The 26398-nt window shown below is 45.5% G+C and overlaps 4 protein-coding genes across 4 annotated transcripts; 3 read left to right on the forward strand and 1 right to left on the reverse strand.

Moving 5' to 3' along the window:
- Positions 1-8257: 8257 nt before the first annotated feature.
- PtA15_5A3 (uncharacterized protein) lies at positions 8258-11612 on the forward strand (the record flags this gene model as incomplete). Its single annotated transcript, XM_053169157.1, has 4 exons — positions 8258-9440; positions 9509-9584; positions 9658-9900; positions 9986-11612. The coding sequence occupies 4 exons, from the start codon at positions 8258-8260 to the stop codon at positions 11610-11612; spliced, it is 3129 nt and encodes a 1042-aa protein (XP_053019988.1).
- A 564-nt stretch (positions 11613-12176) lies between these two features.
- On the reverse strand, positions 12177-13853 carry PtA15_5A4 (uncharacterized protein; the record flags this gene model as incomplete). The annotated part of the gene is made up of 5 exons (XM_053169268.1): positions 12177-12607; positions 12684-13167; positions 13259-13510; positions 13614-13712; positions 13806-13853. The coding sequence occupies 5 exons, from the start codon at positions 13851-13853 to the stop codon at positions 12177-12179; spliced, it is 1314 nt and encodes a 437-aa protein (XP_053019989.1).
- A 171-nt stretch (positions 13854-14024) lies between these two features.
- Positions 14025-15405, forward strand: PtA15_5A5 (uncharacterized protein; the record flags this gene model as incomplete). The annotated part of the gene is made up of 5 exons (XM_053169378.1): positions 14025-14096; positions 14197-14278; positions 14387-14596; positions 14693-14862; positions 14947-15405. The coding sequence occupies 5 exons, from the start codon at positions 14025-14027 to the stop codon at positions 15403-15405; spliced, it is 993 nt and encodes a 330-aa protein (XP_053019990.1).
- An 8013-nt stretch (positions 15406-23418) lies between these two features.
- On the forward strand, positions 23419-25290 carry PtA15_5A6 (uncharacterized protein; the record flags this gene model as incomplete). The annotated part of the gene is made up of 4 exons (XM_053169489.1): positions 23419-24346; positions 24454-24667; positions 24746-24887; positions 24970-25290. 4 exons carry the CDS (start codon positions 23419-23421, stop codon positions 25288-25290), a joined length of 1605 nt encoding a protein of 534 aa, XP_053019991.1.
- Between the last annotated feature and the right edge of the window lie 1108 nt (positions 25291-26398).

Here is a 26398-nt window from a genome sequence, read left to right on the forward strand (position 1 = left end):
GACTGCCTTGGCATACCACGGGATCCACGAAATCTGCCTCGACCGCGCGCACCTCGAGATTGTCCGGGTGGTCCACCACAATACTCCTGAGACGACATTGCCATTGCCGAAGCCGTCCCTGCAGCCGACGCTGACTGGTGAAGTCGGGTTGCCATTTGAAGAATTTCCTCTGGGCTGATCACAAAATCCGGTTTGATTGCGATCCGAGCATCCATGGAGTCAGCGATGGCCTGCTGATATCATTGGGCAATGGAGTGGAAAGACAAAGATAATAACTTATCTTTGTTCAATCCCCCCAGCCTCTCATCCAAATCGTACCAGCTCCGCTTCAAAGCCTCATAGCTGGACGATAGCGAGTCTGATGCATCTGGGGCCTGTGCAATGTCAGACCAACGCCAAAGGAGGAGAGACCAGGAGGTGCCTGCAAATCGTCCTTTCAAGGAGTTGTAGGCCCCATACGCTGTCAACCCGTTGAGGGAAGGGCGTAGCGCCGAATCAATTGAGTGTTGCAAAAGCGCCAAGCACTACCAAGATGGATGAATTTGCAATGTCGTATATTGATCAATATAGCGTATATTGATCAATTTATATTGATCAATTTTTTTGTATTCCTCTTTATACCTTTGTCTGTGTTCCATGTCTCCTTAATACTCTTCTATAATCTATCTCCTTCCCCTGTATTTGCTTCAAGCCACAGGAATCTTTTTTTTTGTCTGATAACATTCATAAATTTATACATACACCATTCAATTCTACATGAAAAAAATACACTGCAAGGTTTAGGATTAATCCAGAGTGGCTGAGGGGGATCAATTTTTTTTTCTTGTTTTTTTTACTTCAACAATTGATGTTATCAGAAGTCTCCTAATCTACTTTTGTTTCAAAAAAGGAAAAACATTGACCCCTGACCTCTATCAGTATCATGATACAATCCTGCACACATTGCTAATTTGGTTGGTTGAACTTCCTGAAGATATTGCACATCATACTTGAAGTGCTACATGCATAGAAGGCCTTTTTGAAATTAGTTTACCATGGTTTAGCATATTTTTGTCAGGTTCTTTTTTTTATCAACTTTTGTTGTCAACCACAGATCCACTGTCGCCTCCGTGGCGCACAGCAAATGGATGGATAGGGGGGGGAGCAGCTGTTGCGCCTCCATGCCGCACTGCGCATCACATGTGCCTGCCGCTCCTACTGGAAGGTTTCTGCCCTGACACAGTCGGGACCAGAAGGGATGGGGCTCAACCTGTGTGAAGGGAGCCCCTTGTCTGCCGGCCTGTTGGCCGACTGTGTGTGGGACGAAAAAGGGAGGAGGAGTGTCTTTGGCGTCACCAAGAGTGGGAACTCTCTGCCAAAGCCAGGTGCCTCCTCCAAGCAGGACAGAAACCTCGTGCTCGGGGAGTGGGGTTTGAGGCGCCAAGCCCACTCCCTGTGAAAGCACGATGGGTGGGTGGGTGGAGCAAAAAAGGAAATCAGGAACTAGGTTCCTGAGTGACGTATAGTGAGCGGGGAGTAGGAGCTAGGAGTGATCCCTAGGTTCCACTCCGTTCGCCTGTGTGCCCTTCTTAAAGGAAGGCCGCTGCTCTGTTGCAGCTCTCAGGCAGTCCTGGGAGCCTACCCTCGGGCGGAGGGAAAACCAGTCCCACGCTGTCGTTGTGCTGGACTAGTTGCTCCGCGGATCAAATGCCGTGCTAGCCCGTGGAGTTTCTCACCTCGGTGTGAGACTCCCGTGCTAAGCTGCTGGCTGGTCCTCCGGCTGCGTGGACACCAGGGTACTCGGAGCTGCGCTCTGCCGCCCCCTTCTCTTTAATGAGGAATATTTCCACATAAAATTTCATTGGACAATTTTTCTGCATAGAAAACCCAGAAATATTGTGTTTGGGGTCACATCCATTATGCAGCAGCTACAGTTTGATCAGTTTGCAAATATCACTACTTTGGTAGTTTCTTGGTGTTTCTGCCACTATATCTCATCCCAGTGTGGGAATCTTTCTGCAATATGGTTACCAAAATGGTTGGAGGCCCCTAAAGATTCATCATGTACCTTTAATGACCACAAAACCCCCAAATGTAGCAGATACAGTCTGATCAGTTCCCAAATATCACTACTTTGGTATTTCTTGGTGTTTCTGCCACTATATCTCATCCCAGCGTGGGAATACTTCTGCCATATGGTTACCAAATGGTTACAGGCCCCCAAAGATTCATATGTACCTTCACTGACCACAAAACCTCCAAATGTAGCAGCTACCATCTGATCAGTGCCCAAATATCACTGCTTTGGTATTTCTTGGTGTTTCTGCCACTATATCTCATGCCAGCGTGAGAATAATTCTGCCATATGGTTACCAAAATATTATATAGCCCCCAAAGATTCATTATGTACCTTTACTGACCACAAAACGTCCAAATGTAGCAGCTACAATCTGATCAGTTCCCAAATATCACTGACACTACTTTGGTAGTTTCTTGGTGTTTCTGCCACTATATCTCATCCCAGCATGGGAATACTTCTGCCATATGGTTACAAAAAGGTACATAATGAATCTTTGGGGGCTTTTTAACATTTTGGTAACGATATGGCTGAATTATTCCGACGCTGCAATGAGATATAGTGGCAGAAACACCAGGAAACTACCAAAGTAGTCATATTTGTGAACTGATCAGACTGTAGCTGCTACATTTGGGGGTTTTGTGGTGACAAAAGGTACATAATGCATTATTGAGGGCCTGTCAAAATTTTGATAACCATATGGCAGAAGGATTCCCACGCTGGGATGAGATATAGTGGCGGAAACACCGAGAAACTACCAAAGTAGTGATTTTGGGAACTGATCAGACTGTAGCTGCTACATTTGGGGTTTTGTGGTCAGTAAAGGTACATAATGAAGCTTTGAGGGCTTTTTAACATTTTGGTAACCATATTGCAGAATTATACCCACGCTGGGATGAAATATAGTGGCAGAAACACCAACAAATACCAAAGTAGTGATAGTTGGGAACTAATCAGACTGTAGCTGCTACATTTGGGGGTTTTGTGGTCAGTAAAGGTACATAATGGATCTTTGGGGCCTCTAAACATTTTGGTAACAATATGGCAGAAGTATTCCCACGCTGGGATGAGATATAGTGGCAGAAACACCAAGAAACTACCAAAGTAGTGATATTTGGGAACTGATCAGACTGTAGCTGCTACATTTGGAGTTTTTGTCGTCAGTAAAGGTATATAATGAATTTTTAGGGCCTCTGAACATTTTGGTAACCATATGGCAGAAGGATTCCCACGCTGGCCAGAGATATAGTGGCAAAAACACCAAGAAACTACCAAAGTAGTGATATTTGCAGGGAACTGATCAGACTGTAGCTGCTACATTTGGAGGTTTTGTGGTCAGTAAAGGTATTTAATGAACGTTTGGAGGCTTTTAAACATTTTGGTAACCATATGGCAGAATGATTCCCACGCTGGGATGAGATATAGTTGCAGAAACACCAAGAAACTACCAAAGTAGTGATTTTGGGAACGGATCAGACTGTGGCTGCTACATTTGGGGGTTTTGTGGTCAGTCAAGGTACATAATGAGTCTTTGAGGGCCTGTAAACATTTTGGTAACCATATGGCGGAAGGATTTCCACGCTGGGATAAGATATAGTGGCAGAAACACCAAGAAACTACCAAAGTGGTGATATTTGGGAACTGATCAGACTGTAGCTGCTACACATGGGGGTTTTGTGGTGACTAAAGGTACATAATGAATGTTTGGGGGTCTTCCAACATTTTGATAACCATATGGCAGAAGGATTCCCACGCTGGGATGGGATATAGTGGCAGAAACACCAAGAAACTACCAAAGTAGGGATATTTGCAAACTGATCAGACTGTAGCTGCTACATTTGGAGGTTTTGTGGTCAGTAAAGGTACATAATTAATCTTTGGGGGCCTGTGAAAATTTTGGTAACCATATGGCAGAAGGATTCCCACGCTGGGATGAGATATACTGGCAGAAACAACAAGAAACTACCAAAGTAGTGATATTTGGGAACTGATCAGACTGTAGCTGCTACATTTGGGGGTCTTGTGGTGACTTAAGGTCCAAATTGAATCCTTGGGGGCCTTCCAACATTTACGTAACCATACGTCAGAATGATTCCCACGCTGGGATGAGATATAGTGGCAGAAACACCAAGAAACTACCAAAGTAGTGATATTTGGGAACTGATCAGACTGTAGCTGCTACATTTGGGGGCCTTGTGGTGACTTAAGCTCCATAATGAATCCTTGGGGGCCTTTCAACATTTTGGTAACCATATTGCAGAAGGATTCCCACGCTGGGATGAGATATAGTGGCAGAAACACCAAGAAACTACCAAAGTAGTGATATTTGGGAACTGATCAGACTGTAGCTGCTACATTTGGGGGTTTTGTGTGACTAAAGAGACATAATGAATCTTTGGGGGCCTTCCAAGATATTGGTAACCATATGGCAGAAGGATTCCTACGCTGGGATGAGATATACTGGCAGAAACACCAAGAAACTACCAAAGTTGTTATATATGGGAACTGATCAGACTGTAGCTGCTACATTTGGAGGTTTTGTGGTCATCAAAGGTACATAATGAATCTTTGGGGGCCTGTAAACATTTTGTTAACCATATGGAAGAAGGATTCCCACGCTGGGATGAGATATAGTGGCAGAAACACCAAGAAACTACCAAAGTAGGGATATTTGTGAACTGATCAGACTGTAGCTGCTACATTTGGGGGTTTTGTGGTCAGTAAAGGTACATAATGAAACTTTGGGGCCTCTTAACATTTTGCTAACCATGTGGCAGAAGGATTTGCACACTGGGATGAGATATAGTGGCAGAAACACCAAGAAACTACCAAAGTAGTGATATTTGGGAACTGATCAGACTGTAGCTGCTACGTTTGGCGTTCTTGTGGTGACTTAAGGTCCATAATGAATCCTTGGGGGCCCGTCAACATTTTGGTAACCATATGGCAGATGGATTCCCACACTGGGATGAGATATAGTGGCAGAAACTACCAAAGTAGTGATATTTGTGAACTGATCAGACTGTAGCTGCTACATTTGGCGGTTTTGTGGTGAGTAAAGGTACACGAAGAATGTTTGGGGGCATTTAAACATTTTGATAACCATATGGCAGAAGAATTCCCACACTGTGATGAGATATAGTGGCAGAAACACCAAGAAACTACAAAAGTAGTGATATTTGGCAACTGATCAGATTGTAGCTGCTGCATAATGCATGTGTCCCAAAACACAATCTTTCTGGGTTTTATATGCAGAACAATTTTTGGAAGAAATTTTATGTTGAAATATTCCTCATTAATCTGTGGGTGATAACAAAAGTAGATAAAACAAAGAACCCAACAAAAATATGCTAAACCATGGTAAACTAATTTCAAAAAGGCCTTCTATGCATGTAGCACCTCAAGTATGATGTGCAATATCTTCAGGAATTTCAACCAACCAAATTAACAATGTTTGCAGGATGGTATCATGAGAGAGGTCAGGGGTCAATGTTTTTCCTTTTTTGAAAAAAGTAGATTTGGAGACTTCTGATAACATCAATTGTTGAAGTAAAAAAGAAAAAGAAAAAAACTTTGAGACCCCTCAGCCACCCTGGATTAATCCTAAAACTTGCAATGTCTTTTTTTCATGAAGAATCAAATGGTGTATGTAGAAATTTATGAATTTTATCAGGCAAAAAAAAAAAAAAAATTCCTGTGGCTTGAAGCTAACACAGGTGGAAGGAGAGAGATTATAGAAGACTATTAAGGAGACATGCAACACAGAAAAAGGTATCAAGAGGAATAAAAAAAATGATCAATATAAATTGATCAATATACGCTATATTGATCAATATACAACATCACAAATTCATCCATCTTGGTAGTGAAGATGCCGTTTGAAGTAGCCGGGTCGGTTGCCGAGGTGTTGGTTTCAAAAAACTTTTCGTTATGAGTGATCCCTCTGACCATGTTGTTCACTGCCGCCGACCAAAGAGGGAAATTGCTGCCATCCAGCGATAGTTGAGGATCGACCGACTTTCCGAGTTGCTGCCATTGGAGTTGATTGGCGGCCAGAGCATTCGAAGCAGTTGCAGCTGTCTGGTTGGATGCCGTGAGATTTTGAATGAGAAGAGTCTTGAGGAGGTTGTGGTCAATACCGCCTAGGCCAGATTTATCAAGTTCGCGGGCCAGAATGGTGTCAAGCGACTCAGGAGGCAGGGATTCATCGGATCCGGGCTGAACTGTAGGCGAAGTTTGATTTGGTGGGGGTTGGTTGGTAGAGGATGACGGAAAAGGAATTTGAGACTGGTCGTGCAACATGTTGTCAGAGGATAAGGAGGAATCGGCGGATAGGAAGGGGTTAGAGTCAAAGGACTCTTCCGGGGTTGACGGGGTGGGGTTACTCTGGCTGTGAAATCAGGAGTAACAAGGTCTGGCCGATCTGACCGTGTATTAACCATAAATCTTGAAAGTATCTGTTAATCACAGAAGGATGATATGTCGGAGATGATTCTCGGGGATGTTTTAGCTTCACGGAAGGATGAAGATATAACGATATAAGCTCCACAGAAGGATGGAGATACTTTTAATGAAGAGAGTTGACACCCCACTGGTCACAGCGCGGGCTCATAACCTGTAAAACTGTGTATCCTAAAACTAGAATGAGATGAAAACTCCCCCAAGGGAAAAATGTATTTCGAGAGAGAGAGCGAGTATTTGTATGGTTTGTAAGTACATAGTTTGGTTGATGAGAAACTAAGAACATAACAAGCTATGTATATAGAAAATATGTAAACAAAGTGACATGAGAAAATGTAAAAATATAAAAATAGAAATAAACACATATTTTGATATAACACCCTCGAACAACCACCGATATTAACCCACTTTCAGGGAGATGGGAAGTGTCCCAGCCTTCAGGGTGGACGACCAATTGGTTGGCCTTCGTTTTGTCACATACGAACCGCAGACGATTGATTGCAAGCTCCACTGGACAACACGTGTGGCCATCCAGGCAACCAATCCAATTGCCTTCTGTTAAGCCCGTTGATTTCCAAGGTCCTCCACATCTGGTTGCCGTCAAGAACCCTATCGTTTGTACGTGGCTCTTCAGATCTTCACTTACTGCAGACTCTATTGCGGGAAGATTTCCAGAAAGTCTTTGATTTCTCTGATGAAATCCCTGAACCTGTCCCAGAACCAAGCCAGCACGCACACGATACAGCTATAATGATAACTTATCGGCGCCGTCGTCTAGCGATCACAATAGCAACATCCCTGAATCGGACCAAAAATTTTCATGTCCAGGACCCTGTCTCCAGCCAAGTCAGGAAAATTCACCTCCGCTGACTGCGGTGCCCCACTCGCCCTGCAGCCTCAAACGTTCTCCCACAAGAGTAAATAGATCAGCCAAGGGAAGAAGATCGACACCCCAATTGATGGACTCGTGCCCAGTTAAAGGCCATCAGGCCGAATGCGCTTTTCTCGGGAACCTTTGTCTTTGATCGTGTATTCATACGCCGACAAACCACTTCAATTATTGGCCCACCATCCTCGATGCACCTCCCTTGTCCGCTTAGATCTTCGAAGGTTGCCCCATGCCGAAAGGATGTTTCATGGTCTCGCTACCTACCATCCTGATCACTCAAGGCTTCAAAGGCCTCATCTCGCTACATAAGTTCGATTTATATCAATCGAAAAACAAACAGATTTTGCTTCCTTGTATCTATATTCGGCTTTCTTTTACTTATGTTTTGCCTGCTTTTATGATGCCAAACAAAAATAAAAAATAAACAGTTGAGTCTCAGTATTCTTTGAGTACAGCGAGCAATAAGCGAGTGTTAATTATAATGAGTGGCAGACAAAGGAAGCAGGCGGATGAAAAATTAACTGAAAGTGGGCACGGAGTTGGTGATGTCCGGGGTAAAACATTGCCGAAATGCTGAAATAGCTGGACCTCCTGCCCATGGTTTGAGGCAAAGATATTGCCAGTTGAGTGTACACATATTTATGTAACTCGCAAATAAATGTATTTTTTTCATTTCCCACCTCAAAGCGCTCGAGTTGCGCCTTCGACGCTCTTCGAGGGCGTCGCGCCCAGCGGCCAGGAGGACCTATGGTCGGGGCTTGTTTAAGGTCGCACGGTGCACCACCCCCTTCGCAGAACGCACACTGATTCCTCTGGATACCTTCGCTTAAATTAGAACCGAAGCAATCATTATGAGCTCAAAGCGACCGTTCGAAGACTTGAGTGATAGCGACACTAGCAATACCGGCCGCGTCGATGATGAGTCTGCCAATGGTCCGGTTGCAAAGCGTTTAAGGAGCCGTAACAAACCCGTGGTGGCTCAGAAGCCAAAGTCGACTGCTCGCCCGAAGCCAAGAAAGACTCGAAAGCCTGCTCACAATCCCGAATGGCAGGCCCAACAGGACGCGTTTCAATCGTCGTATCAGGCCTCCATCGTTTCGTTTCGAGCGCGTCAACGACGATATCTCAGTACGCATCGTGACCTGTTCATATCACTTTTGCCGCCAGAAAGGCGCAAACACTTTGAGAAGCACATTGAAGACCGACCTACCAACGGTGTTACCCTAGCTGACCGAGAGCCAATCCCTAACGAAGTATCGCCTTGGAAGCGCGTTCCCCAACCGGAATCAATCAAGGGCGAGTTGAAATCTTATCAAATCACCGGCCTTAGCTTTCTGGTTTATCTCCACTCAAACGGAATGAACGGCATCTTGGGCGATGAGATGGGACTCGGAAAGACTCTGCAGACCCTCGCTTTATTGGCTCATCTAAAAGAAGGATCTGCTGAGAGCTCTCAGTTCCCACATCTAATTATCTGTCCTTTGTCGGTCCTTTCATCTTGGGGCAATGAAATCAAGCGTTGGACCAATCTCTCATTCATCAACTTCCATGGCACTCACGCTCGCAGGAAGACTCTCAAAGCTAGTTTGATCGGACTTGGTGTTCAAACCCCGGGTGAAGGCTCACCAGAACTGGTCGTGGCTTCTTATGAATCATATCAAGCCGAGGAATCCTGGTTCAAGCACCGTTCCTGGGGCTACGTGATTTTGGATGAAGGCCACCGGATCAAAAATCACGAAACCCTGATGTCTCAATCCTTACAGACTATCAGGTCGACCCACCGTTTGATTTTGACCGGAACACCGGTACAGAATAACCTAATCGAATTATGGTGCTTATTCCATTGGCTTTTACCCGAAGTTTTCCCTGAACACACGCGTGCAAGGTTCAAGACGGCTTTCGACTTAACCGCTGGTAGTTACGACTCGCAAATGCTAAAATCAAGTCACGCGCTATTGAAACTGCTCATGCTCAGGCGTACCAAGGACAGCGTCAAAGGCGAATTATCTGTTCCAGCCCGGGAGGAGATTGACTGTTCGTGTTCTTCTTTCCGTTCAGTCACCTGGATATGTTTTGCTAACCTAACCGTTTATTCTGGTCAGTATACATTCCTATGTCCAGTTGTCAAAGATTCTGGACCAAGCGATTGATCATGCGTTGTGATACCAGCGCCTTAAAGTAAGCTTTTACAATTATCTTCTATGTTAGCGATGTAAAATTGAGTGTCACCTCTCCCCCAACCAAAAAACAGGGATATCTTTAACGGACCCTCAATCAAAACGGAAAATAATGAGAATCTAGCCGATAGGACCGATGCGGCATTGAAGACAGAAGGAATCCTCCCCCCTGGAACGACTTTGTCAACTTTTCAACCGGCTGCTAAGCTCTCTCAGCAAATCCAGTATGCTTTGGAAAGTGAGGAAGGCAGTACGAATTCTCAATCTTATAGAAAATTAATGAATCTTTTGATGCAATTGAGAAAAGTTTGCAATCAGTGAGTTTTATTTCTATTTGATCTTTGTACCCGCTCTTCATTTTTTAAGCTCCCAGTCACTAATACTTCATGTACCAATTTACAGTCCGTATCTGATGCCTAATTCGGAACCCGAGCCCTTCCAAATTGCCGAACATGTTGTCAACGCATCCTCGAAGCTCGTCATGCTTGACAAGATGTTAAAATCTGAATTGCCCAAGGGGAAACGGTTCTTGATATTCTCCGGATTTACCTCTATGCTCGACATTTTGGAGGACTTTATGAACTTGCGTAGTATAAATTACCTCAGATTGGATGGTTCAACTCCTGTCGCGCGACGGAACCTGGCTATTCGGATTTTCCAACAATCCAAGACAACGGATACCGTCAGATCACATGGATCTTCTTCCCCACGAGTCGTTCCCATATTCTTGATTTCTACTAAAGCGGGTGGCTTGGGTATCAACCTCACTGCTGCAGACACGGTCGTCCTCTACGACTCCTCTTGGAACCCTCAAGTCGATATCCAAGCAATAGCCCGAGCTCATCGAATCGGGCAGACCGAGAAAGTTACTGTCTACCGCTTAATTTGTGCAGAATCAGTCGAGCAGCAGATGATCGGCCGTTTACGTAAAAAGCTTTATCTTTCGTTGAAGATCTTGGACTCCAAGGGGACTAACTCTGATAACACATTGGGAACTAGCGATGAAACAATTGATGAGGAAACCACCATGAAAACTTCGATGTCTACTTCCGAACTTTGTGCAATACTGCGTGGCGGTGCTAGCTCCTTGCACAAGCATTGGGGACAAGCAAGCGATTCAGACGAAACACTTAAAGTTGATGATGATGAGCGCACTGGATATACCGAATTCTTGAATGCCTCCTTCGATGAAATCTTGAATAAAGCCAAGGAATTCGCCAAGATCGAGCAAACGAAACTTCAAATAGAAGTCGGCGGTTGTGAACCATCCCATTCCGATGAAGAAATCGTCAAGAAGATTGAAGAAGAAGAGCTAGGTCTCTTGCGGGGCGCTGAAGTAGTCCGCTGTCGGCTATTCGAAGGCAAGAAATACACGGCAAGCAACAAAGACATACTCCATGAATGGGACAACCTGCAATCCAAGCGAGCCTCCAAAGCGACAATCACAATCATCGATGGACACGCGGTCCAAGCCGAGTCGGTTAACAACGCCCGATGGCAAGCAGTCAAGACGCTCACGAGTGATCCAGTCATACTCGCAAAACTGCAAGATCAAAAGCGGAAAAAGAAGGTCTTTGAACATGAGGAAACGTGTATGTGTTGCCATGACCCCGGAAATCTATACCTGTGCGCACAATGTCCCCGAGTTGCCCATTCCAAGTGCATGGGCTACACACCACCTGCGAACCTGAACTTTATCTGCAGTCAACACAAATGTGTGGGCTGCCAGCGAGGTGCCGCCGAAGCAGGCGGTATGCTATACAGATGTCAGACTTGTCCGGATGCGTACTGTGAAGACTGCCTCGCTCTTGATAACTTCTATTCGATGGGCGACACTCTCCCCGAATTCATGATGCTTGGCTATGGACCAGTCTCACAGGCTCATTACATTCGATGCATTGAATGTCTGAACCATTTTGAAGCGAATCCGGAAACCAAGGCGATCTGGGAGGCCGAAGAAGAACGCCTCAAGGAACAACTGGCTTTGAAAAATGATCTTCCATCAATTAGTGTTATCAATGAATTCTGAATAATGGAACTAGTCCATTTTAATCACTTCATCTTTTCTTGTACGCATAATTGTAGATAATAGTTGGTTATGGTTGTGGCATATTTATAGATGTATGAATCTCCCAGTTATCCCAAATTACTACAATAGAGTGCCTGTATGACTGATAATCAAACCTTTTTGACATGTGATTGGGGTACCGAACTGATCCAATTGTCCACAATCAGGACACCAGTGAGTGCATTTGCTCAAACTGCTGAAGTACCTCTTTAAATGGCCAGGTTATTGCTCGGCATCAGATGCATTCCAATTTTGACCAGTGCTGTTGTTTAATTCCCCAGCAGTAACACCGACCACAGTACCAAACAGTGCTCTGAGTAGTAAGAACCCAACAACTTGAATAAGGGTTGGTATCACAAGTATGATTGCTGTCTCGAATTCTAGTTAATCGCTATTCAAATTAGGTGGGTTTGGTGAGAGGAAGCCCTGTAGCAGAGCATCTATAGTAACCTCCGACGATCAGGATCTAAAGCAAGAATGAAAAAAACAGTGTCCAAGGTGTATTACTACGTATCACATGATGTTTTAGGCCTGGCTAGTAACTTCCACAAACGCCCGATACGACACAAAGCTGGATTGTGTAGCAGAGATTTGGACCGGCATTCCAGCAGCAATAAAATAAACTTGACCCTCGTGCTTGGATGTGACTTCTTGACCTTCCACCGAAATTGTTCCGGATCCTTGTGTGACGATCAGGATACTTGGACCATTGATGGGCGGGTGTTGGTCTTGTTCACCTGAAGATAGCTTAGTCAACAAGACCGAAAATTCCTCGATCGGTGGATCGTACAGCGTGGTATGTTTGCAAGACTTGAAAAGATCGGGCTTCATCAATTGGGACGCAGAGGGTCCGTAGGAATATGTCAACATGTCCGTCAAAGTCGGCACGTCTCGTAGCTTGGGTGTCAGACCAGCTCTGACGACATTGTCGGAGGAGGCCATGCACTCGACGATATCTGTCCGTGCACATCGAAAGCAATCATGAGTTAGACAAATCAAGAGTATCCAGGTGGAGAAGATTGCCCAACGAACCTCCAGTGAGATAAGCGTGAGGTTCGTCGGCTTGGAGAAACGCAGCTTGGCCTGGTTCGAGTCGAACAACATTTAAGACGAAGGTACAAAAGATGCCGACATCATCAGGAAACTGGTCGTTCAAGCGTAAGATCAATTCTTCGTCCGTTCCGAATGGCTTATCCCGACCGCCTTCTCCCTCGAGCCTCTTGACTAGTTTTCGGACCTGGTCGGCGACTAACTCGGTTGATGCGTTCATCAACTTTCCAAACAACTCTTTCAAGACAATCTGATGTTTCTTCACGCTGGCTTGATCGGAAGAGGTGGAACTAGTTATCGAAGGCTGGGATGCATCGGATGGGATGGTCTCTAAAAACCGGCTGCTAGTTTCCTGGCCGATCACAGCTGCGAACTCGGGCACTTTCTCGAGGTACTGCGATATTTGATTGAGAGGCCGGAAACCGCAAAATCCAGAAAAGGAGGTGATTGCGATCGCCATTTCAGGCTGGATGGTCGTTGATAATCACCAAACCATTATGGTGAGCTCGATCAAAGACGAGGGGTAGCAACATTGGATCCGAGATGGAGTGACATACCTTGTGATTATCATCCTTGTAGACATCGGGCCGCTCCTTGTGCAGCTTGATAGCCAATTGACGGTCAGGATGGGCTTGGATCGATAGGGCCTTGCCGATGGCTAGGACCTTGAAGAGGAAAGGTAGGCGGCTACCATACTGGTTCGAGATTTCTTTGCCGAGTAATTGGACCGGGTCACTCGAAAGATGGTCAGAGAGTAATTTGCCATCGATCAATTTTGATGGTAGGGAGGAATGTGTACCCATCCAAAGCTGTTTTTTTGTTTTTTTCCGTTTGCGATTTAATTTAACCGGAGATTGTGCACGATGGGTTAGACCAAGCCTCAAGCAGTACAACGTTCAGATCTCGACTCACTTCAGCATATGGTTTGTCTTGATCGTAACAAAAGTTTGGCAAGTGCTTCGAGTACTCGGCGACCTTGCTGCCATCCTTCCCCAGCTTACCCCAATCGTACTGGAGAGGCGGGAGGAAGATAGGATCGATCAGTTTCCGGGCATCGGTTGGCCAAGCACTCCTCAAGCGGTCGAGCTCGTTTTGGAGACTTACAGATTGGACCTGAGGGATGAGCTCGACTATCGGTGCTGGGCCTGCCATGGTGCTGTGGGGTTCGGGCTGGGCTATTCCAGTGGTGCACTGCTCCGCTCACGCTGTGGCTGACATAAATATTACATTTGATGGTGATGACATCATCATCAGATGATGACGTCATCACCACTGTATGCACTCTGTCCGCCGGCCCGGCTGAATGGCCAGCTGCCACCGACCATGTCATCTGCCAAACTCGATCTTCTCGATCAACTGGCTATCAACCCAGCAAATTATGGCCTCATCCATCTCGTGCGTGCTGCTACCTCCTCAAGGAGAACAAGAACACCCAAAGTGCTGACTGGTCTTGTCCTTAACTTGGTCCCAATTCGGTACATCCGCGCACCTTCAGTATGATCAAGAGAACAGATTGACTGCATTCGAGTCGGGTGACTTGGAGGCTCGTTCCACCGTCATCTTCATAGGCGGTCTTGGTAAGCACCCGGCCGGCCTCGATCACCGCACTTTTCCCGCTCTTCTCGCGGACCGTACCGTCATACTAATCCACAATCCATCACACCCGCGTCATGTGGTCTTTCTAGGTGATGGCTTATGTGCAGTCCCATACATAGACTTGCTGGCGGCAGCGCTCGAGGAAGTCAATTTCTCCCTGATCCAAGTCTTGCTCTCTTCTTCCTACGCCGGATTCGGATTCGGTAGCATTGAAAAAGATGCTCAAGAGATACGCAAATTGCTCAGATATCTCAGAACCATCGGCAAATCCCAATTTGTCTTGCTTGGGCATTCGACTGGTGCGCACTAGTCTTGTCGGCCGATTATTATTGGTCGCCTTGATATCTTAATGATTTTGCTAACAAACAGTTGTGTAAATTTGTATGCGGTTCAAGGGTGTCAGGATATTATCAAGCTTTTCAACACCCAAAATGATTCATCAAATTCCAACTCGCTTGATGGGGTTCTTGCAATCATCCTCCAAGCTCCCGTCAGTGATCGTGAATACATATTAGACACATTGGGGGAAGAAGCATATCAGAAGTCTATACAAGAGGCCCAGAAGGTTCATTGATATCCATTCGACTATATCTCTATCTCTATACATATTCGGGCTCCTGATCCTTTATCTTCACTGATCCTGAGACAGCTTGTCGACGCGGGCCAAAACAATGCGGCCGTGCCCTCCGAGTTTTCCGATATGTTCTCGGGCGGACGATGTGCGATATCAGCTTCAAGGTGGCTCAGTTTGGCCAAATCACTACAAGATCATCCAGCGGGCGAAGATTTCTTTTCTTCTGATCTGCCCACAGAACTCCTCACTGCCAACTTGGAACCTGTGGCTAAGAATGGAGTGGCAGCAATGGTCTTGATCAGTGGCAGGGACGAGACGATGCCTAGTAAGGTTGATAAGGAACTTTTACTCAAACGTTTAGTCGAAGGTCTCGCTTCCTCATCCGATCCTGATCATGAGCATTTAAAACCAATTGCGGAAAGCTGGAGCGTCATCCTATCTGGTGCTGGACATCAAGCTGAAGAGATCAAACCAGAAATCTGTACTCGGATCGTCGATTTCATTGGTGCCGCCTTGGCTTGTTTAGAATTGTAACATAACCTTTTCCTTTCTGCAATCCCTCTTCTCCTCTCCCTCTTCTAATTTGATTGCAACGGGTCATAGAACTGAAATACACCCAAAAGCCAAAAGACCATCGTTCCCACCTCTCTCTTTCCACCATATTCCGAAATCTATGTTTACGTGATTCAAACGATGTAAGACCCCGTTTGGAGCCAATATAATTGCGCAATATAATCTGGAATTTTGTGACATCTGATCAAGTTTTGGCGGACCTGATCAGATGTCACATAAGATGTCAGGCAAAAAACTCATATATTGCCCGGATTATATTGGCTCCAAATGGGGCCTAAATTTGTACTTCATTCCAGAAATCTATGAACACCTTGTAGTGAGATTCTTGGAAGTTGGAAGAGTGCCCATGTTAGTCATCAGTTTCCCTTTCTTCAAGTATAATTTTGCCCTGAACATTGCACATCATGAATATTAGGGGGGTTCACATTAGCCTGATTTCAAAATCAGTCTACAAACCTTGCTAAAAATTTGATGGCTGCTCATGCAGGTCAATGCAAGGATATTCTGAAAAATAAATAGAGTTCTCAGCAAGACCTCACCTGTAAAGGCCTTGCTGAAGGGAATGCTTATGCAGCATTTTTTTTTAAGTTTATACAGGAAGCGTGCATGAGATTTGTGAAAAGCAGTTGAAATCAGGCTAACGTGAACCCCCTATTTAATGGTTGCTTACCGGGAGTGCAGCGGGAGGTGGGCCTACACACAGACGCACTTCCTTGCATCTTTTCTGAACGCCGTTGTGATGAACAAAGGTGGTCACTGCGTAGAAATGTCAGGACCCCGCCGCTCCAAGATGATTCCCAGGTAAAGTCGGGTGATCTGGAGAAACTCCACTCAACAGCTCCGCCGCGTTGTAGGGCTCTGAGTGGGATAAATAAAGTAAAGTACGTAAAATAATAAAGCTCCGCAAAAGTAAACAGTAAAATGAAGCTCCGCCACATAAAGAAGATAACTCCGCAAAAACCGCAAGAAAACAGCCATAAAGCAAGCACAAAACTCTGCAAAGAACAACCGTAACACATAAAGTAAGTCCGCAATGTAAAACTCTGCTCCGCAACGTACGCAAAGTAAAAGAAGCACAACAATCCGCAAAGTAAAGTAAAACCGTAAAAGAGAGTCTGTGGGGAGTATGATGATACAGAATCCTCCCTCCACCACTGAGGTTTTATAGAGAAAAGGAAGAGAACTAAAAGATATCCTCCGCCCGCCTCCCACGCACGCCATCCGCTAACTCCGTTCACACACACACACTTGTCATCCTCCAAGTGCTATACACACACGCACGTCAACCGCCAAGCTCCTCTCTCACGCCAACTCCTGTTGTCTCCGCTGCTTGCCTTCAACCGCCGTCAAACTCCTCTCTCTAGCTTCCACCCCCCTGTCTAGCCTATGATGTCAGGATCCCACACGCCGCCCTTCTGCCTGCCACGGCTTCCCCCAATCACCACCTCTGCTATCCAGTCCGCGCTGGCCTGATTAGTCTGAGTCCAGTTCCGCTGTCAAGCTCCACACGCCGCCGCCTTCAGTTGTGTGCTCCGCTCCGCTCCGTTCCGCACCGTTTCCGCACTGTGTCTGCACCGCCTGTGCGCCGCACTGATTTCTCAGTGGACAATTTGACATGAGTTCCAGAACTGATCACCACACTGTTTGAAGTGAAGGGAAATTATCAGAAAAAATTCAAAGTGGCCCCACCTGTTGGGATTTCAAATGCTCCTTGATTTTTTTCCCAATATTTGGGAAATACTTCAAGGAATAATCAAGTGAAAACTCAATCCAGCAAATATCCGGAATATCCACGGGAGTTGCCGGATAAACTCCAGTGAAAAACTTGTTTGAGTGCCATTAAAATATCATTGGATTGCCCTCCAAACCGCTTTCAAAGTCAATTTGATTTCACTTCAACTTTCATCCCCAGCCACCAATAATCAAACAGAAATTGAACATCACCAGCAATTTTTGAATAAAAATCAATCATCACCAGCAACATTTGATCACAAGTCAAACATCACCAACATGGATATCACCCCAGTCATTTTAATTTGTCTCCCCATTTCAAACTCAGCCTCCCAGCTAGCAGACTCCGACCCACCTTGCATGTTATGGAAAACCAGGAACCCAGCTCGCACAATGGCAAACAAGAAGAAGAAGAACTAAGTAGTGACTCCAAAAAGTTGAGTCCCTCCAATATTTCCATTTATTTAAATTTGGGCCCTGACACACCCTCCCCCCACCCGGCTCAGACCCAATCACAGCCTCGCAGCAATGAGGCTCCGGCCCCTCTCTCAGAGGACAATGAGGGCTCCCCTCCCCGCCGCCTGTACTGACAGCATATTTGGCTGGGATGAAGTCATCCCAGTTTAACTGGGATGCACTCAACCAATTTGAAATGGGTTGATCTTGACCAAGGAAATATAAATCCAAGGGGGGTACCTTGGATTTATATTTCATCAGTTGAGATCAACCAAGTTTAAATTGATTGATTTCATCCCAGTTTAACTGGGATAACCTCAACCCAGCCAATTATGCTGGCAGTGCTGCTACCACAGAAGTGCAAGTCTAGCTTTGAGAGGCTTCAGGAACTCTGCCCTGATTTGTTCAACCCGTCACGTGCCGAGTCCAAAGATTGCAAGCCTTCGCCGTCATTGCTTGTTGACCAACTTGAGTTGTTGGGCTCTTCACCCCCACCAACTCCCAAGCGCGCCAAGTCCAGCAACATTTCTCCCCCCCCTGATGGCAACCTCACAATGGAACAGCATGTGGATCTAGGGTTTACTTGTTTTGTAGTGTGGGGTGTGCAAACTCCTCATTTGGAGTGTTGAGGAGTCAAGTGGTGGGCGGGGAGGAGCAATGGAGTCTCATGGGTTTTTCCCTTTCTCACAAATAACAGATTAAGGGTCTTCACTCTACCACAACGCTAGCCTGTTTTCATCGACTTTTGGCATGCTTTGGCTTGGTTTATGGTAAAAACTTGTTGAGAACAACCGGAACTAGCAGGACCACTACCTCCACCAACACAAGCAAACAAAGGTGTACAAGGCTCTTCTAAATCTTCCTCCATTACCTCCCTTACCAGTTGAGGAAAAACCAAACCCTTTTGACAAAGACTGTTCCCCATCTCCTTTTATATTGGCAATCTTGTACGTTTTTTCAAAAGAAATAACATGGCACATTGACAAAGGCACACCACCATTGGCCCCAATCTCAACCCACAATTGCATAGTTAGGAACCCTTTTGGACTACCAGTTACAATTGTCATTCCAACACCAACATATTGGCCTAAAACCAACACACCTCGGGGACCATCTACTTTGGAAACATCTCCAATACATCCTCCGTCAGAACAGTTGCCAACCATCTCAGACGTCATACTAAATCCAGAACTAACCACTACTTCCATGTCACAAACCACCACGATTGACATTTCTCCCAAAAAAAAGTTTTTGCAACAACCCAGTGTTTACAAATCTGAAATTGAACAACTTTTGGAGGACAGTTCAAACTTTACCAAGTCTTCTATACTACCAGCTACAAGAACCACAAAGCTCTGCTTGGCAAGTTTTAATAAGGTGATAGGAGTGGTATGCTCAAGATGAGTTTGCCCCTAGATGACCGGCACAGACTTATGATCATTTAGGGAAGGTGTTACTCCTCTCGATGACCCGTGTAGACCGGTCATCAAGAGATGGAAGTCCCCTTGATGACCTGGAAGGATATCAAGGGGAGAGAGGAGTAACACGTCCTGTTCATGACCGGTCTGTACCGGTCATTGAGAGGTGTGAGCCCCCTCAATGACCGGCACAATCCGGACATTGATGGACATTGAGAGGTGTGAGTCCCCTCAATGACCGGCACGGACCATTCATCAAGAGGAGGTGTGAATCTCCTTGATGCTGGTCTGTACCGGCAAAGACTAGCACATTGAATCGAATCGATTCAAGTATTCGTATTTGTATTTGATTCAAGTCAAATAATGCCTGGGCAAATTTAAGCTCGAATATTTGAATAAATTCAAATAATGGCTCAAAGGGGCGCGTAGAGCGCCAATGCAAGCTTTTCTGGGGCGCAAAGGCCCCAGATGAGTTTGAAAAGGCCCAAAAGTGGGTCAGCTACGCTAACCATAGCTTTTAGTGTAGTGTAGCGCAGCGTAGATGCGCTCTTTTTTAGCGTAGCGTTATCACAATTGTGCGCATCTGCACTGCACTATGCGCACATCTGCGCTGACGCTACGCGCACAGGGTGAAATGCTATTTTATCTTTTAGCATAGCGTTAGCACAGATAAATTTTAGATTTTAGCATAGTGTTAGCACAGATATGCGCAATTGCGCCAATGCTAAGCACGCAGGGCGCAAAAGAGCGTGCGCTACGCTGCGTCTGCCACTATCAAAAGTGCGTCTGCCACTATCAAAAGTGTGTCCGCCACTATAAAAAGTGCGTCCACCACTATCAAAAGTGTGTCTGTCACTATCAAAAGTGTGTCCGCCACTATCAAAAGTGCGTCCGCCACTATCAAAAGTGTGTCCGGCACTCTGAATAGTGCGTCTGTCATTATGAGATATGCCTCTGGCAATATTGCAAGCCTCTTTGGCACCATGATATTTTTGACGGATGACTTCCTCAGAAATTTATGGCTCAGAAATGGGCCAAAGTAAGTCAAAAACACAAAAAATGTAATTTTTTGGTGTTTTTGATGTATTTTGGAAGTTTTTCCGTCAAATATCTCCAAGTACTCGAATATTCAATGAAACAGTATTCGAGGGGCCCAAAAAACACGTCGAATACCACTGTGCTAGTCTTTGTGTACCGGTCATCTCATTGAGAGGAGGTGTGAATCTCCTTGATGCTGGTCTGTACCGGTCATCTCATTGAGAGGAGGTGTGAATCTCCTCCATCCTGGTCTGTACTGGTCATTGGGGGGAATAACTCCTCTCAATGACCTGTACACACTGGTCATTGAGAGGTGTGAGTCCCCTCAATTACCGGCATGGACCAGTCATCAAGAGGAGATCCCACTCCAATCACGATTTTTTTCTTTTGCCCCTGTGGTGTACCGGTGATCAAGAGGTGTCAGCGGGCATCCAGTGGGGTGGGCCAGACAGGGTGTGCACATAGTATACCCTGCTTGACTGGGGTTCAACTTGAACCCCATATGCACTCCAGCTCTGGCTGGAGAGCTCTGCACTCCCCTTTCAGGGAGGAGACATATCACGAATGGAGTGTTGGGATATGCACTCTAATTTTATGGAGTGGGAATCACCGGCACTCATTACATTTTCTGGCCACTGCAGTTCTTGGTGGTGCACTCCAAAGACTCTTGAGTCCTTGGTTCTGCACTCCAGCCAACTTGGAGTATTCTACTCTGTACTCCAACAATCATTGGAGTGCGCACTCCATACACACACTTGTGGAGTGCTTTTGGGATTTTTTTGAAGTGTACTTAGGCTGACCCAAAAAAATACAAAAACATGCATCAGAGTAATGTACAGGGTATGGGTATACACAGAGGTAAAATAATCAGGTCAAAACATTCATAGATTGGGTCAACATTGTGGATCAAGTCCACCTGATCACAGTTGGGCTTAGTTTCAGCATAGGTATGGTGTATGTTCTACATGTACCTTCCACAATACATCTCATACAATTCCAGTTAGGATCCGGTTAGATTGCGCCTGACATCTTAACCATTCTTTGAACAAAGATCAGACCAACATCAAACCAACATCAAACCAACTTTGAACCAGTAACTAACAAGGATTGGACCAAATGTTGGCATGAATTGTGCAAAGGCACTTGTAAACAGGTGCTGAGCAAACGTCCGCGGTGATATGTAGTCCAATATCTGCCCCTCTATGTGGGCAGAGATCGTAACGGATGCGGATGTCAAATGTCAAATATCCTGGGTGTGCAATATTGTAGCGCACTTCTGTTACGGTTAATGGTAATGGTAACAAGAGAAAAACTGTTATGATATCGGTACATTAACAATAACCATACCGTAACTACCCAATGTTGCTACACGGTATCCCCTCCCTTTTTGATCCCAACAATTGTGGTCATTTAGATGCCCTCGGCACACAAAATCAGATTGATCCAAACCTAATTCAATTGGCGCGCTGGTTGAGCAACCCAGCAGACAAAGGAAAAAAGAATGGATCAATAGTACCTCAACTCCTTGATAAAGACATTGCACTCAAGATAGAATGAACCAGCCTCTTCCTCCAAAATGAACTGTATCAAGGAGCTCATTACGCACAATCAATACCACAATGCTTCTGATGCTGGCGGATGGGCCACACAGCAAAGTGGTGCAAAGACAACCCACAATGCAGCAAATGTCATGGAAACCACAACTCAACCAAGTGTAAATCCTCTGCTCTGACTGCACAATCCTGCTGCGTCTGTATCTTGCAAGAACAGATCACCTCCAACAAGACAGTCAACCGACTAGATGAAAAGTTTGCTCATTTGCTGTGGTCAAAGACTTGCCTGACAATGGCGCACAATCTCCAAATTTGCAAGAGACGTCAATGGAACACATGATGATAGCACATTTCTTTTCCACTTCTCTTCCTCCTTCAATTCCTTAATCTAAGCCAGTTTAACTTCAAGTTATAAATGATGTGGGCACTCTCCAAATATTTAGATGTGGTTTTTTTTAGCCTGTATATGCTTTTTTACCTCCAAACGGAGGGTATACACTATAGTGCACAATGTCAAATCAAATCTGCACTTAAAAAAAAAGGCCTGCATTGGACTGCAGCTCTGACTGCCTCCCGTGCAGAGTCGGCCACCAAAAACATTTGGTGGCTTTGGGGGGGTTGGGCCGACGCATTTCCCCACGTCAACCTTGCTTCAACACCGAACCGTGGTGTACACTCTCCCGCGGGCCGCTACGTTGGCCAGCAAGAGGGTCGGCACTCTCTTGATGGCCAGTCCCAGCCACCGAGCGGGTTTAGGAGTGTTTAGCTCTCCCGATGGGGGGCAGGTACCGCCGGTACACCGCCTGAGTACCCCCGGGGATGTCCGTCTGATTACCATCTCTCACCCACAGTGCAAGAGTTTTATTTTTTGGTTAAGGCCCGTTTGGCACCAATATAAATATAAATGATATAATTGCTGATTAATTCAATAAAAAATACAAGATTCAACATAAAGCCTCCAAATTTTTTTGTAGGCAACCTAAAGTGCTGGTCTCTTCAACTGTGAACCCAGAATCAACTTATCCAGCCATCTTCAGCACCATAATGCCATTATATCGCTTCATATTGGTCAAAAGTGATATAATGGTATTATGGTGCTGAAGATGGCTGGATCAGTTGAATCTGATTTCAAATTTGAGGAGACCAGCACTGTAGGTTGCCTACAAAAAATTTTTGGAGGCTTTATGTTGAATTTTGTCTTTTTTATTGAATTAATCAGTGATTATATCACCTATATTTATATTGGTGCCAAACGGGGCCTAAATGTTGCCTTGGAACAGAAAACCCATCACAGATACGCTGATAAAATATTTCTAGTAAAAATGTGTTGAAGGTTATATGTATCTCTTTCTGCAAGGAGTAATATTAATCATGGCAGTCTGTGAATTTATAAAATTTGAGGATTCTCTGGCGTCTGCCACGCATAATTACGTGATCTTGTCGAAAAGAGAAAGAATACGGCCAGGATGCTCTCTAGGAGCATTGTGCAATCCCCAGCCCATCATAATCCTCCCCGGCATGCCCCTCCCTGTACATGACTGATCCCACCGGATGAGGCAATATTATTACTGCCGGCCTCTCCCGAGCTGGATTATGTAGTGGGGTCCCACCCGGGTGGGCGTCGGATACTCCCGGGTGCTCTGCCAACTCTTTCCTGTTGACCGTCTCGCCTTTTTCCGCCACCGACTTCTGCCCCCAACCACCTCAGCTCTCCACCCTCAGCACTCCACCGAGCTACCTCGTCAGCATACAAACATCGACAAGCCAACCCAGTCGAGATGGGCGTCCCGAACTCAAGAGCCTCCCTGCTCAGTCTGGTCTCACTCAAGCGGCAACCCAACCAGGAATCGATTCGAACGATCAAGTTCAAACTCATTAGACCGGCCTCAACAACAACCACCAGCTCATCATCAACCACCTCGACAAACCCCCAACTCCTTCATCATCATCATCAACACCACCAGAAAAAGAAGATTCCTATCAACCATCGGTCGCTCACCAGTCTTCCACCCAATCACCATCAACTCTCCTTCTTTGACCCCTCAGCCAGCCTCAACTCATCCGACTATCCTTCTGGTCATCAGATCTTCCAACCTATCGATCCATCCGCCTGCCACCCTTCCACTGTCCCAGCCTCATCATCCTCTTCTGCCCCTCCCCACTCTCGCTCCCCCTCATCACCCTCAAATCAATCAGGAACAAGATCTACTCACACAAACTCTTCCGGTCAGACTTCATCAACCCTCCTTAACCATTCATCCGAACCGGATCCCACCCACGATTATCATCACCTCAGTAGTAGATCAACAACCTCCCATCTGTCTCCTCACAACCAATTCAGTCCACTCAATCTCTACGGCCACTCTCAATCCAACAAGAACCATCAACTGCTAGAACCATCGAAGTCATCATTCCTACAGAAAAAGAACGTCTTCGTCTTCAGGAATGGCGCTAGTGGAATTCCCAAGAACCGTTTCCATGGTGGCGCTGGAGGTGGTGGCAACTCCAATAACAGCAACAGTAGTACCCCCAACACTACTAGCATCAATCCTGAAGCTGAGAAGCTAAACCCGATGAGCAGTGTTCAAGTTGGAGAGGATTCTTACTTTCTGAGAAGTGACAGCCTGGGCGTCGCCGATGGTGTTGGTGGTTGGAGTGGAAAACCGGGTGCGAATCCGGGGTTGTTTTCGAGCAAGCTCATGCATCGTTGAGTCTACTTGATCCCACCGATAAACCAAAATCCTTGGCTCGAATTGACATGAATGTTTTTTTTGTCTCTTCTGTCTTGGCCCTACCCATCTGCAATCTTCCAGATTGTTCGACAGAAATATCTCGATATGAAGACATAGATGATGTTCGCTTTCTCTCCTACAATGCAATCGACCCTGTTGAAATCCTGCAACACGCCTTCGAACGCTCCATCCACGAATCAAAACTAGAAGGTTTATTAGGCTCCACGACTGCTTTGATTGCTATCCTTCGCGATGACGAACTGAGAATTGCCAATCTTGGAGATTGTTGTTGCTCGTGAGCTCCTTTCTTTTTTCCCAAATTAGTAGAACATTCAATCATCCATCGATTTACTTAGACTCTCCGTTTGTCCAGTGTTATTCGCGGAAACGATTTCATCTTCAGAAGCGAAGAACAGCAACATTCTTTCAACTATCCCGTTCAGATCGGTACCAACTCCAAATCCACGCCCACCAGGGATGCTCAGCGGTACAACATCAAAGTGCAAAAAGACGATGTAAGCTCGCATCCTGCACATACATTCCGAAACTTACTTCGATGGCCTCTTACTCTTGATCATGTTTTTCACTCGTTACTAGATTGTCATCTTGGGATCGGATGGATTGGCGGATAATCTGTTCGATGAAGACATTTTAGAAGAAGTGCTGAAGTTCACAACGATCTCAAACGAAGACCATGCCAATCCCGGTGGTGCCGGAGCAGCACTTCCGCGGCCGTTTACCCCACAAATGATCTCCGACTCGTTATGTCTAAAAGCTAGAACGGTAGTTGAAGATCAGCAAGCGGTTACCTCTCCATTTTCACAACGAGCAAACGAGGAAGGGATTCATTACGTTGGTGGCAAGAATGACGATATCTCCGTCCTAGTAGCTATCGTTGGCGATCAAAATGATACTTAGCGTTAGATGCTCCTTATTTGGTTACAAGTGAGTCCAGTTCAGTTTATTCACCCGCTCGTCTTGTGTCATGTTCGTAATAGTAACAATGTCGGATTTTATTCTTGGTGTAGATTTATTTCATCTTTCTTGGCATATTAATAAATACCGTTTCCACTTGATCTCCCTTTCGTTCTTGCCCCTTTAGCTAGAAAATTGGAACTTAAGTGAAAGTCGAACGAAAAAATAATTCTCTTGGCGTCTCATTTTCCACTCTATTTTTCTACCGCATCGTTATAATCAGTTGCATCCGTATGCTTCCAAAACCAAAAAAAAAAAAAAGTCGTCGTAAACATCTGCAGCCACCTGATCATATCATCTCTCGTTCCCCTTAGTAGCTTCGTCAGAAATTCATGCTTGCAGACTAGCTGCTCCCCCCCCCCAAAAAAAAAAAAAAAATATATGCAAAAATGATGATCCAAATGTTTACGGTTCAGTTGATTAGAGACTGGATTCTGCTCTAATGGAGCAGTTCGTTCTTTCCCCTACATTTTACTTTTATCTCTGTTGAACCCCTTTATCTATTGTAGGTGATTGATTATCTTCATGAATCTGTATCTTTTTTGATGTTCTCTTGCAATTGTTGTGTTTTTCTGTAGCCTATTTTTGTCTCTTTGGGGTGCTATGTTTGTTTGTTTGTTCTGTTGCTGAGAAGTCTGCGGGCTCTGGGTGTGCAGTGCACCAAGTAGAGCAGTCCTTCAATTGCCACAACACAGCCTCCTGGAACTTGAGTGTGTAACGAGCTTAACTAGGCCTCCGGGCGGGAGCGGTAGCGAGCAGCGGAGCTGTCCACGCCAGTGGAGGCCTATACCTTAAGTCGGGATTCCCGCGTGATGAGTTTTTCGATTTCGCGGGAAAACCCTCTTTTTTGACTTCCTCCTCCTGTACCCGCTTCTTTGATCTCATCCACCTGATTTCCTTAGCAGACAATGAAGGCCTGCTTCTTGTCTTTCTTTTGGTGTTATGTATCCTGTTGTACTGGTCCTCACTGATTTTATAAAGATTTTTGAAAACTGTCTGTTTTCAGCTCCCGAGGACTTGTTTTGGTGTGCGCGGGGTACTCGAACCGCTC

The sequence above is a fragment of the Puccinia triticina genome, chromosome 5A (assembly GCF_026914185.1).
Source record: "Puccinia triticina chromosome 5A, complete sequence".
Lineage (NCBI taxonomy): Eukaryota > Fungi > Basidiomycota > Pucciniomycetes > Pucciniales > Pucciniaceae > Puccinia > Puccinia triticina.